The following is a 13,735-nucleotide window of genomic DNA, read 5'->3' on the forward strand; positions in this document are numbered from 1 at the left end:
TGACACAGAAACAATCACATGCATAAACGTACACCAACACACACATCAGATGTCAGTTTGAGGAACAATCCATTGGCTTCGCTTATATGCTTCCTAATAGCCTCTCAAACATACTGTAGTGAGCATATCCCAAGTTATGTAGACAATGCGAGCTCTCGATTAATGCATCACTCTTTCAGCACAGAATCTCACATCAGTACAAATTGGGACACAGCGGCCTCTCGTGGTCACTCATAATATCTACAAGAAAGTGGGTTTTGGAACTGGACAGGCTGCATCGTATTATTGCTGATATTTACCATTAAGACATTGAATTAAAATGTTATTTTTTTGTGAATGTCTATACATTAACATGAACACACACATACTGGCAATAAAACACCGTACCCCTTTCCTTTGCTCTTCTTTGAGTAAAATCTTTATATAAAACTTTACATTTAAATTAGGGATCGAGATTGTAGACGTAGGAGTCCAGCTAGCAGGGAACATTTTCAGAACTTTGACTAACGTCCTGGTTGTGAACAAACGTTATTCCAGTAACATTGATAGAATGTTCGTTCAAAGTTATCTGGTCTTTAATAATGTTCTCAAAACAGTAGGCTAGTAGGCCTACAAAAACGTGATTTATATCATATTATTATTAATTATATGCATTATTATGTATACATTTATAGATCGTTCGTGGAACGTTTTTTTCCAAAATATTTTTGTTCTTGTTTCAGAGAACATTCAAGAGTAACACTCCCACAATGTTTGCAAAATGATCAAATTTATTGTTCCTTAAACATTCGCATAAGCAGAAAAAACTTTCTGTAATAATAATAATAATAATAATAATAATAATAATAATAATAATAATAATAATAATAATAATAATAATAATAATAATAATAATAATAATAATAATAATAATAATAATAATAATACATACACACATAAATAAATAAATAAATAAATAGTTAGGGTTCTGTCGTGTGTTCATGTGAGCGCGCGGCTTCGAGTGTGCTCGATCCGTGCGCTCTCTTGTCTGCGTGCTTTGTTTCATGTTGGAGCGTGGTGTTCGGATCCCGGCACTCATGTCTTGTTCAGACTCCGTTTCAGTTTGGTGTCGGGGTTCGGACACTCGCGCTCCATGTTCTGTTTTGTTGTGGGAGCGTCCGCTCTCTTGCCTGGCCTTGCCTTGCAAGTCGGTTTCCTCTACGGGGTAGTTTCTGTCTGTTTGTTTTGTTTTATTTTGTTTTTAATAAAAGCCCTAATTCCTCCTGCAATTGAGTCCTCTCCTCATCCCTGACAGTAATATGTTATGAACGAGAATGTTAGCAAAACGTTCTTATAACATATTTTTGTTAGCTGGAAGTGTGCTTGTTTCTGCATATTGTCTACTCTCAGTGAGGCTGTCATCTGACATAGTGGATGATGAAAACACACCAGCAAATCGTGGGTGATGTAGGGGGAGACCGGGGATTATAGTAACACTTTTTGTTTGAGGGTCAGTAACTTGGTGGTTGTTCATGCTAGACCTCTCAAACTTTGATACATTGTAGCCACATTTGTCTACTACAAATAAAACTCACTTGAACTTGTACTACACAATCACAGATTATGTGAGTTAATGTCAAATACAAAGAGTTCCGTTGCTACAACCCACCCCACTACTGGGGTGAGTTGTAACACTAGCTGGGGATAGATGTAACAATAAGAGGTAATTTGGTGAAACAATATCCACACTTTCCAGATTATGCAAGAACTTTATTGAAGAACAAAAATGAACAATTTAAACTAACAAAAATATTCTGGAACTTTAAACTCAAGACTATAACAAATTGCTGTGTGTGTTGTAGTTTGTTACTCACTTAAAATAGTTGGGTTAAAAATGACCCAACAGATAACCCAATGGTGGGTTACTATAGCACCTACCTAATGTTGGGTTATTTTAACCCAATGGATTGGGTAGTAAGTTAGTAACCCAATGCATTGGGTTAAAAAATAACTAATTTGTTGGGTTATTTGGACAAAAATTTTTTTGCTTTAACTATCCTGGTATTATTATTATTATTAGTAGTAGTAGTAGTAGTATTGCTATGTAAATCAATAATAATAGACAGCATACAAATATTTTGAAAACACTTTATTTCTATTACATTTAAAGTTGCAAAAACCTTATCTTATCTTATTAATCACTTCCTTATCACATTAGGTCGCTTGCAATTGCTTTAGTTTACAAGATAAATATAAATTCACAAATAAACAAACAAACAGAACAAAGCTAGTACAGACAATGTAATGACAGCTGAAACAGGCTTGGGATATGTAATGTTCAAAATGTAAAATAATCTAAACCATGTATCAACTGCTTGTAAAAAGACTGTCTTGCTTCAGTGCCATTTCTCCCACAATGATGAAGGACTGCAGGAAAAGAGGGTATCGCCTTTGTTGCTCCTCCTCCTCCTCTAACACTAACATTTCTGTGTGTGTGTGTTGGAACTTTAAACTTAACAATATAACAATTTTCTGTGTGTGTCAGTGTGTGTGTGTAGTGTATTTCTTATGGGACTTTAAACTTAACACTAACATTTCTCTTCGTGGCTGAAGTAGCGGCGCATGTAATAATCAGTGTAGCTTGCAGCGGCCTCTGTCGGTAAAACATAATCACTACATGACTGCTCTGGTGATAACCAGCAACGTTCCAGAGATAAAACGTTTCATTTATGTGTGTTTCGTAGTGTTTTAATTTTACACTGTAGTTTTCATACGAAAGGACATGTAGTTTTGAATAAAAAGGCGACATACCTTCACTCAGAGTGGACGCGACTTTCATCTTAACACTATATCAAATTTGTGTGTGTGTGTATAGTGTATTTCCTTTGGAACTTTAAACTATAACACATTTCAGTGTGTGTGTGTGTCTGTATAGTATATTCGTTTTGGAACTTTAAACTGGAGATGGGAGTGTATGATATGGATGACATCACCCTAGGTTGTTTCTGATTGGTCAAACTGACAGCGTTACAACTAACCCCATGTTACAACACTCCCCGTCTCCCCCTATAATTTGGAATGCATTTGCACAATTTGCATAAAAGATTTCCTATTGTGTAGAAGCCATTTTTACTATGTATATAAAGGAATAATGAAACAATAAATATTTATATACAAACAAGCAAACGGGCTATATAAAATGTGCAATTATAGCATATTAATTATATGCTTAAAACATTAATAATATTTATTAATAACAATCTATTAGATTCAATACCTGGATAATATTGATGAGTTTGTTGTTTCTCTTTGAGGGAATATTACTAATATAAACACTTTTTTAAAACAAAAGTTTCGTTTTCATGCATTCACATTTATAAGTTAAAGTGTTAAAAAAAATTGGTTACCTTATCACAACAGTATTCCAAACAAAAAAGTATTCCAAGTAAAAAAAAAAACATTCTCCCTAAAAAATATTTGAGTGCATGCAGTTAAAGCAAAACGGTAATCTGTTGTCCCTGTGCTTCACGTGTAATATTTCATGTAACTACAGGTGCATGAGATCTCGCACATGCGCCTTGTCATCAGTGCAGTCTGCAGTAGCGAGCTTCCTGCGCGTGCCCACCAGACTCAAGCAGCGAGGCGTCACAACAAAGCTGGTAAGCGATACACAGGTATAGCCAATTTAATGCAGAGACCAAAGGGCGTACCTAATCAAAATCATTTGGCGTAAAATGGCTCGCCGAAGCTTCGCGATGTCAGTCTTGTTTATGTTGTCTGAGAGTTAGCACTGAGACTAACCATGTGTGCATTTTTATTATTTTGCATGTAATTACGCCGTAAAAAACCCCCAGCGATATACAGGCTTACTAACTAAATGGATGTCGAAGCACTTTAGCGTGCAGTGTGTGTCTCTGTCTGTGACCTTCTCGTCTGCGCATAGCGACAGTGCCAAACGGGGTTTCGTCGTATAGGCTGTCAGACACCCCACATGTGCGCCCTGACTGTACAATAGACATGTTTGCGCGATTATACCCGCTTTAAACAGTTGAATCTATTCGATGATAACATGTACTAATGTTGTGTAAGTGCGTAATTATTTGGGCACATGCATAAATCTAAAAAGGCCTGACATTATAAACAGCCGCTGCATGGTAAATCGATTCCCCGCATATGTACAGCGGGAATGCGGCAGTTATGGGTGCATTAGCCTACGTTATTTCTTGAGCATCGCAGACAATGACACTGCCTGGTTCTGTTGCTATTGTGTTGATAAGTTGCCAGTTTACAGCATTAGGACGCCCTGCGACCCTAAGAGGCGTCTGTAAAATGAGATTATTTATTATTATTAGCTTAGGTAAGTTTATCTGACCCCACCCACACCTCCACAGTGTTACAAGTGGACTCCAAATGAACCCCAGGAGCTCACTTTCTTTTGTGCTTAATCTTCAAATGTTTATTCCAGTGGTTGTAACACCAATTGAAAACATGGATGTTTTACCTGTCATTTTAGATCCATTAACATGATCACAAATCAAATCATAAATCAAGACGTCTACCTCATGATGACAGTGGACATTTAGTAATTTCACCCTAGCTAATTTTCATTTGGTTAAACTGATATTGTTAAACTCAACCATTTTACAACAATCATCAGTTTTCCAAATGTAAATGTACCAAATGTGTACACATTTAAATGCATTTCTTTTGTATGAATATGTATGAATATGTTTGCATAATTGATCATTTTATGTTGAAGGTTATGTTATGTTGAAGGGCAGGGTGAAATGTTCTTGGGAGACGTGTTTTATTATTATTATTTTATTACATTTATGCGTATGAGTTTGTCCTGGGTAAGTTAAAATGTCAGATGAGAGTGACATTGCAGCATGCCATGAATCAGCAACTGCACTCTGTCACACAATTGGTTAATTATCTTGCACAAAACCATAACTTCTGATAAATAAACTGTTTAATTTTAATAGAGATATCACTTATGCTTTGCTATTTTTAAGTTATTGTTGTCGTTGAGTGCTTGATTACTTCATAGAAATTGTCAAGAAATATTACTGTATTTATTTCCCCTCAACAAACAGGGGGCCTCTTTTAAATACCCCAGAAAAAAAACACTAGAGAGAGCAGTTAAGAGATGTGGAGATCAAATGACAGTAAGTTAATCTTTTTTCTTAATTTTTTACATTTAGAAATGTATTTCACATATGTTGAACAATATTGCACACATAGTAGATATATTACTACACTTATTTATTATTTCAGCAAATAAAAATTCTTCATTGTGTCACAGGCATGTTCATATGTTTCAGTTGTGGAAGAGGAGAGGCCTAGTATGCCATCAGAGGTTTTTCTCCAGCAACCCGAGGTTCAAGATGCCCACTCTAATGAAACTGCACTTCATAGCATCTTGGAGCCAGAAGGGGAAGAGATAGAAAAAGGGATAGAAGGAGGAACAGATGTGAAGATGGACTGCAAAGACAAACAGAATGCAAGCCAGCCTGTGTCCCAAAATCTAGCTAATCAAAATCAAACCTGTCAGACAAGTGAGACTGAGCATGTTGGAATGATAAAACAGGATTATGGTACTGAGTTGCCTTTAAATGGCACTAAGGGTGACCTTGGCCCTGGTAGTAAACCCCAGCGTGATTTACTCTGTCCTCGCTGTGAGAGAAGGTTTGCGAGTAGTCAAGGCCTGCAGCGTCACATACAAACACATGCCCTTTCAACCTGCCACACACAGCGTTTTAAATGCAGTCGCTGCAGAAGGAGTTTCAGTACATTGTTTAGTCGTCGGAGGCATGAGAAAAGACATGAAAGTAGAAACAGGAAGACGGATGATCTCACAGATGCCCCTTGCACTGCCAGTCAGAATGTGCATGGCAGTGCTGAACCTCTGAAAGCGGCATCACAGAACCCAGAGCCAAACAAGCGCATTAATAATGCAGCTGATGGAGAACAAAAGGATGATAAAAACAGTGATATCAAAGCCTCACATGTCTGCAAGTACTGCAAAAAAGCATTTAGAACTCATACTAGTTTAAGAAGACATCAGCGCAGGATCCATGAGCGCCATCTTCTTCCTAGAGGAGTTTATAAGAAGGTCAAAATCATTCAAGAACCTGATGGACAGCAGCTTGTTGAGACGGCACAGGACAACCATACTGCTAACTCACAGTGTGTAGAGGACATTGATCGGGAAAGGGAGTACATGGTTGACATCTCCAGTAACATTTCAGAGAATCTCAGCTTTTACATAGATGGGAAAATTGTCTCGACAAGTGCTGTAAGTAACTGTGAGGTGATTGAGATGAACTCTGGTGGCTCTGCTGTTATTGGATTAAATGCTGTTATAATCAGTCCAGCTCAAATTTCACAAGCTCTTAAATTAGAAACCAATACCAGTAGTTTTACCTCTGACTTGTCTGGGCAGTCCTCAACCAGACGTAGGACGTCTACCCCACCTTTACTCCCACAAATAAAAACAGAATTAGAGTCTGAATCCATCTTGAGTACCTCCTCATCTTCCTTGTCATCCTTGACACTGTCCTCTACGTCTGGAGCTCCGCTAGTCACTGCTCATTTACCTCAGTGCATTGAGACAGTTGCCTTTAACAAGGAAAAAACTGTCTATCTGTCTTCCAAACTCAAGCAGATCCTTCAGAATCAGGATGGCAGTAAACCGGCATTTGCACTGATTGCTGATGGCCAAAAACTGGGTCCTCCCTTATCCTTGACTGTTTTATCTGCAACAACAACTAGATTTAAGAGAAGGACAGCCTCCCCTCCCAGCTCACCACAGCAAACCCCTGATGTGAATATAGAAAAGCAAGATCAGGATTCTACAAAAGCAAAGAAGTCAAAGTTGGAGAGCCACGGGTTGGGCAATGAAGAACCTGAGCCTTTGAATTCACCCATAAACAGCTCTGATGGAGCTCCAATGCAGCAACAGATCTTGCCATTGGACTGCTCTGTATCAAGAACAGGTGGAAACTCCTGCAATCAACAGCCACTGGACCTCTCAAATTCTGTGGTTAAGCGAGAGAGCAGCGATGCCTTAGCAGAGTCCATTCTGGACTTAAGTATTAGTGGAAAGAGTTTAGACTGTGACTCAGCTGGAGTCTATCTCACTCAACCTGCTTTAAGGAAGAGTAAACCTAACTCTAGTATGCTTCAGAAGGTGCTAATGAATGAGTATGGTGGGGTAGATGTTCCTTCTGTTGACGCTCCAGCTGCTGCAGGTGTCCTCAGTGTCCCTGACATAACAAACCTTGCAGTTGTGGCAGTGTCTGATGCAGTTCCACCAAAACCTGAAAATGTTTTGTTTGAGTTGGCTCTTCCTCCTGCTTCAATCAATCCAACCCCTTCACTGCTCGCTCCAGTCAGCATCCATCCAGCTACCCCAGTCCCTCCACCTCAATGTTCACCTTCTTCATCTCTAACTTTTGTATCCTTTCTATCGACTCCCACAGTGGAACCCAGTCAGGACATTCAAAGTCTTCATTCAGCCTTTGTGGTATCTGAAAATATAGCACCCACAGGGTCTGTAGAAGACTGCACTGATAATTCTGTACATCTTTCACAGGGTGATATGAAAGTGACAATCCCTGACTGGGGGTCCTCTGCTCCTGGAGGTCTGGAAACCCTTATACCTGCAGTCCCTTCACTGAGTTTACAAAGCCCTCACTGGGTTGCTGATCCTGCTGTATGTGAACTAGCTCAAAGAACATTGGTTGTAGACTCTGTATTAGGTTCTGATGCACAGATATTTTCTCCATCTCTGCCTGTTAACCAGTCCAACGTCACATCCTTGGCTTTTCCTCCAAACACTGTTGTTATTGAGTATACAGTTGCAGTGCAATCTACAGAAAATATTCTTCCAGCTCTCCAACATAATTCTCTTCCATGTCTCTCAGATAAAATTCCTGTCGATGCATTACAGCAAGAACCTCATGTCTCACCTGAGCCACAACCTCTCAGTCCTGACACCACCCTATTGCCTGAAACCTCCACACAGTTGGCACCAACAGAGCAGTCAACAAGCGCTACAGATAGTAAACTGACCCTCACTGCTTCCACCAGTGTTGGTGAAGCAGAGAGCAATGAGAATGGACAGGAAAATGTCCAGTCCTCTGATTGTTCTAAGCAGGAAAACAAAGTTGAAGAAGAGTTACCTCCCTTGCATCCTTTTTGCAAGAACTTCATGTGCAATGTTTGTGAACAGCCCTTCCAGTCCATGAAGATTCTTAGTCAACATGTAGGTGAGCACTCCAAAGGGTGGCCCTATAAATGTGAATTTTGTGTGCAGTTGTTTGAGAGTGACACAGGTTTGCTGGAGCACCGTTCCAGTTATCATGGCATTGGTAAAATTTATGTTTGTAAAACATGTTCTAAGGAATTTGCTTTTCTCTGCAACTTGGAACAGCATCAGCGAGATCTCCATCCTGGTCAAGAGTGCTCACACACCGAAGCAGTACATGGCAAGTTAAGGCCTGAAAACCATAACAATCCCAAAACCGACATGGCTGACCCAGGCCTTCCAGTCACAGAAATTAAGCAAGAAACTGACAACACAACCTCAAAAGCAGACAAGGATTCCTTGGACAACACTTCTGAGGAACTGTTCACAACAATTAAAATCATGGCATCTGGAGGGGTCAAATCAAAAGGCCCAGATGTACGATTAGGCATTAACCAACATTACCCAAGTTTCAAACCGCCTCCTTTTCCATACCACAATCGGACACCAACTGGAACGACGGCAGCTTCGGCCACCAACTTCACCACCCACAACATCCCTCAGACCTTCAGCACAGCCATTCATTGCACCAAATGTGGTAAGAGCTTTGACAACATGCCTGAACTGCACAAGCACATCTTAGCTTGTGCTAATGCTAGCGACAAGAAGCGATACACTCCTAAAAAGAACCCTATACCACTTAAGCAGTTTGCAAAAGCGCAAAATGGGGTGTTATCACCTGCAAGGATTGTTAATAGTAAGCAGAATTTCTCGCAAAAGGTCGGCCAACCAAAAAAACTGAACTGGATAAAAATGAGTATCCTGAATAAGAAGAAATCTCAGCTGGTGCAAAGGGGCAGACCTGCTGGGGTAAGAAAGGCCTTTGCTCAGGATGACCTGGGCGTTTTTGCATGTCCTCACTGTAGGAGAGAGTTTACATACAATGCTAGTTTAAAGAAACACGAAGCTTTTAGCTGTCCCATGAGAACGGCCAGTAGAAACTCCAAAAAAAGAACACTCAGCATTGTTTCAGCCCAGGAGAACAACGGGAGCCTTCGCAGACAAATTGCAAATATGAGCGCAAAGCCACAAGGGTCAGGCCACGGGCCAAAAACAATAACAAAGAATCAGATCATTAAGCAAAAAGCAGCAGTTGATACCACTCAGGATTTTAGGCTTAAAAGATCTACCATTCTGTCAACATCTGTGGTTCAATCTAGTAAAAAAGGCAAGCCTATGGAGCTAAAGAGCGGCTTTATGCCACAGCTGGCTTCAAAGCAGATAGTCCTCTCATCTGTCGCTCAGGTTAACTCTCAGGAGCCAGGTGTTCGGGTACATGTTTTAAGTAGAAAAATGGAGCAGAGAGTGGGTGACATAAAGATACAGCCCAGAAGAGAAGACCGTTTGTCTCTGAGGTTGAGAGAGAGAGTAGGAGGACCTATTACTCGCAGTGTGCAGCAGGCCAGCAACACAACAACAGCCCTTAAACAGCCAGACAGTCACAACATTATCATGCACCCTGTTGTTCTCCAAGTCAAGAAATGAGACTTTAAAAAAAAGATTATTGATGTCAATTATCTGTTTTCTTAAAATGCCTCCTTAAAGGGTTAGTTCAGTCAAAAATGAAAATTAGGCTGCGTTTCACTCACCCCCGATGCATCCTAGGTGTATAGGACTTTCTTCTTTCAGACGAATCCAGTCGGAGTTATATTAAAAATTGTCTTTGATCTTTCAAGCTCTATGGTTGTACATTTATCTGTAAATATGATACATCTAAATATTGGACACTATTTAAACTTAAAATGATGGCTTTTTAATTTACTGTCTCGAACCACAGCAGGCTATAATTTATACATTCTAAACATTATAAAATCCCATTACTGTCTATTCACATAATAACACATCAACATATCAACTTCTCATTTGTAAATACATTTGCTGTCTGGAAAATTTTTAATGTGCTAATACAGGTGGCGATATTCCTGGATATCTGTATTTAGCTTCTATACTCTGCTCTAACACAAATGTGTGTGGTTTTCAAATGACCTTGATAAGCTGGTTTAGGTGTGTTAAAATTAAACCCTGAACTCATGCACTTTATGCTGTAGTTTGTATTTACCTGGTTTTAAATGCATTGCAATGCAATGAATCCATTACTACTCATTATTTATTAATGTAAGTATTCTATGTTTAAAAGAAGGTGTGTTCAGTGGGCTTCACTGGAGCACAGATATTATTGTAATGGTTACTCACTTCTATTTTTGTAGATTGTGTTAGTTGTGTTTTATTGAATAGATGCAGTCTGGACTCTTCATGCATGCCAGAGATTTCATGTTTGAGTGATAGTGTGTTTAAGTGTTTATATATCAGACTCTGTACTGTAACAAATGCAGCAGGAGAGGAAAAAGAAGGGTCAGATCATACTGCATACTTGACAACATCTGCACCTCAAGGAGCGGGAGAAAATTATATTCTGCTCACATATAAGATTTATGAATATACAGTATGTCAAAAGTCTCTGTATTTCTTTCACCTTTACTTTTTTTGTGCTATCCTCCTACTGCAAATATCTGGCAAGTGGTCAATTGAGTCATCATATTTAATAGGTCTCATTTTTTGATGCACATGTTGGGGAAGCATTGGTGAAGATATTTATTTGCGAAATAAGAAAGCATTTGCCATTGGCACCGATAGCCTTGAGGGCAGCACGCCGGCATATAGCTGTTGTGCTACGTGCATCCCGACTTTGAATCCTGGCTCGAGGACCTTTCCTGATCCCACCCCCCCTCTCTGTCTCACTTTGCTTCCTGTCACTTCTACACTAATAAAGTCAACAAAAAAAAAGAAGAAGAAAGCAGTTGCCATCAGGTTTTGAAATGTAGCCCTAAAGACGATTGTTAAATTTGCACAAATTAGTGTCCTGCTGAGTGAACATTCTGATGGTAAACATGGTATTATACTAAACAAAAGGCCTGGAAGGGTCAATGATTTATAAATCATTATGAAGAATAGATGCAATGTTACAGAATAATATTTATTTTAATTAGAAGACTTGTTTTTTAATTAGGTCAATTGTAATGTTTTAGAACAAGAGGTCAAAAGTTCATTAAAGCTAATATGAACACTGAATTGAACACAATGATTGATTGTTGTGACTGAAAATGTTCCCAAAGCATGCCTGTTTGAGACGTTTACAGTACTAATATCAGAACTTGTCCTCTGGAGAGAAATCTGGACTCTATTTAGTCATTAACCATCTCACATCTCCATTGATTTGTGGCATTCATATTCTTGACCCAAAATAGGTTTGCAGGCTTGAAGGGTTTCAGAAGTTTCCTTAATGTGAAATGTTTGTGCATTCTGGGAAATGGTAAAATAATGTTCAACATCTCAAGGATTGAGTTGAATATGTATACTTTAGAAACCTTGTTCTTGAATGATTGAATAAATTACTCTGTTTTAAAGTTCATTTGATGAATGTGTTTCGTTTTCATTGCCTGATTGCATGGTCACAAAAAAAAGAAGAGAAATCTTCTAAAGCCTAAAGGACTGTTGGTCCCCCCCTTAGGCAACCCAAACAACCCGAACAACAGACACTATATGATAAGCATATAAAACACATCAGTATTTTTTTTTTATCCTACCCAAACAATTATGCATCATGAAAGTGAAGGATGTCATTGACATTTCAGATGCATTCCAACAGCTCTCACAAGCTTCATAAACACAAATTGTTATATTTCTGAATATGATTAAAAACAATTTTGTCTTTTTTACTCATATGAAGAATATGCAAAACCAGAAATGTGACTTAAGTATCCTCTCAGTTACTAGTTCAGTCCACCATTACTCAAAATATTTCAGTTAGCATATCAGATTTTAAGTGCTACTCTAACCACCCTAAATAAAGGTTTATTATCATATGCAGTTTAATAGATTAAATTAGTAAACAGACGTGTGGTGACAAAGGAGGGGTAGAGTTTTTATTTAAATGTATTTTGTAAATGGGAGTGTTTATTGTTTACTTAGAAGAATGAAGAAAAAATCCAACATTTATATTTATTATGCTATATATTTTACGTAAGGATGTTATTATGCTAATCAAAGCTTCTTCAATATGTCAGTGGTATAAAGCATGTGTTGATGTTATACTAATAATAACCACTGGGTGGCAGCATCGACTCGCCTCACAATCGCATCACAACGAAATTTACATCTCCGTCGCCCACATGGTGTCTTCTAGTTTTCATTGTGTAGAAGTAATGCATTTGCGATGCATTAGCTGAAGGAAAGGTTTAATTTGTCCCATCATATAAAAGCACTTTGGGGAAATGAGAGGGCCGTGGTTTTATAAACATTATTCAGGCTGCGCACTGTATGTTGTAAGTTTCGACAGAAAATAAATAAATAACGAGTATCACGCCATAAATGTTCCGCCCTGAAAATATTTCTTGAAAGCTGATTGGTTAAGGAATTTGGCGCTGGGGGTTGATGGACGTGTTAGGTCGAGATAAGGGCAGGACCAACAGTCCTTTAGGCTGAAATGAGGATTTACTGCATCGTGTTATTTCTGTGAACGTTATAGATCATATTTCACAGCGAATTGAACAGATTCATTTGAGAGAGGGCTGTTTTTTGAAAACCCTTTATTTACTTGCAGGTTCAGTAATGTCTGCATCTAAAGCCTGTTCTCTCACCCTCCCCTCACCCTCTCTCTCTGCCTCTCTGGGTGTAAACAAAGCCGACGTGGGTCATTTGTCGTGGTATGATTTCGCAATGAGAATAGTAAAGGTTCCGCATCCCTGACGCATCATATAAAGAGCCGATGTATTCGGAATTAAAACCATAAAAGAAATTAAACAACGCTGTGAACGTTGCTCTGGGGCATAGTGGTATATTGACTCAAATTTCCAGACTGACGACTGACAAGTTATCCATATCCGACATCTGCCTTTCCAAGAAAAGAATCTTCAGTGTTTTGTTGTTATGTGGTTGCCACGACACTAAGAAAACGCTGGTTGAGCTACACAAAAGAGCAAGGATGCGCTTGCAGACGCGCTCGCTCCCCACCTCCTCCGGGTGGGGGATTCTTCTCTCAACCGTTCCTATTTTTTTTTGACCGTTTCAACACGTAGCATGAGCGAGAGGCGTTGGTATCCAAACTAAACCAAACCAAACCTCCCCGCGCCCGGTCTGAACCGGTTCGGGGGCAGCGCGCGCTCTTGGAGACTCCCTCCCCTCTCGCTCGCTGAAATTCCTGCCACGCGCTCACACTAACGACACAAAAAACCTTAGCAGAGAGCGCGCGCGCGCGCACACGTCACCCCTCCTCTCTGCCTAGCTCCCCTAACATCTCCCATTGGCTCCTGCGGCCGTCTCGAGCCTCCTCTTGTAATCGCTTCTTATTGGTTGGCGGTGAGGACTCTGTCCTGCGATTGGTCGATGTGAGTGCGAGCCCTTCTCGCTCATTGGCTGGTGCGGGCCGTGCATGAGCGCGAGGGAAAG

At 39.5% G+C, this 13,735-nt stretch overlaps 1 protein-coding gene across 2 annotated transcripts; it reads left to right on the top strand.

Annotated features, from left to right (window-relative positions):
- Positions 1-5,068: 5,068 nt before the first annotated feature.
- On the top strand, positions 5,069-9,827 carry LOC107717533 (PR domain zinc finger protein 2-like). Of its 2 annotated transcripts, none has more exons than XM_016524312.1 (2): positions 5,069-5,147; positions 5,304-9,827. In XM_016524312.1, exons 1-2 carry the CDS (start codon positions 5,129-5,131, stop codon positions 9,773-9,775), a joined length of 4,491 nt encoding a protein of 1,496 aa, XP_016379798.1. In that variant the 5' UTR covers positions 5,069-5,128; the 3' UTR covers positions 9,776-9,827. The 2 variants fall into 2 exon arrangements, with proteins under 2 accessions (XP_016379798.1, XP_016379797.1); XM_016524311.1 differs by having other exon boundaries at positions 5,117-5,147; positions 5,285-9,827.
- The last annotated feature ends 3,908 nt before the right edge of the window (positions 9,828-13,735 follow it).

This window comes from Sinocyclocheilus rhinocerous, unplaced genomic scaffold, assembly GCF_001515625.1.
Source record: "Sinocyclocheilus rhinocerous isolate Xijiao unplaced genomic scaffold, SAMN03320098_v1.1 scaffold2645, whole genome shotgun sequence".
In the NCBI taxonomy this organism is placed as follows: domain Eukaryota; kingdom Metazoa; phylum Chordata; class Actinopteri; order Cypriniformes; family Cyprinidae; genus Sinocyclocheilus; species Sinocyclocheilus rhinocerous.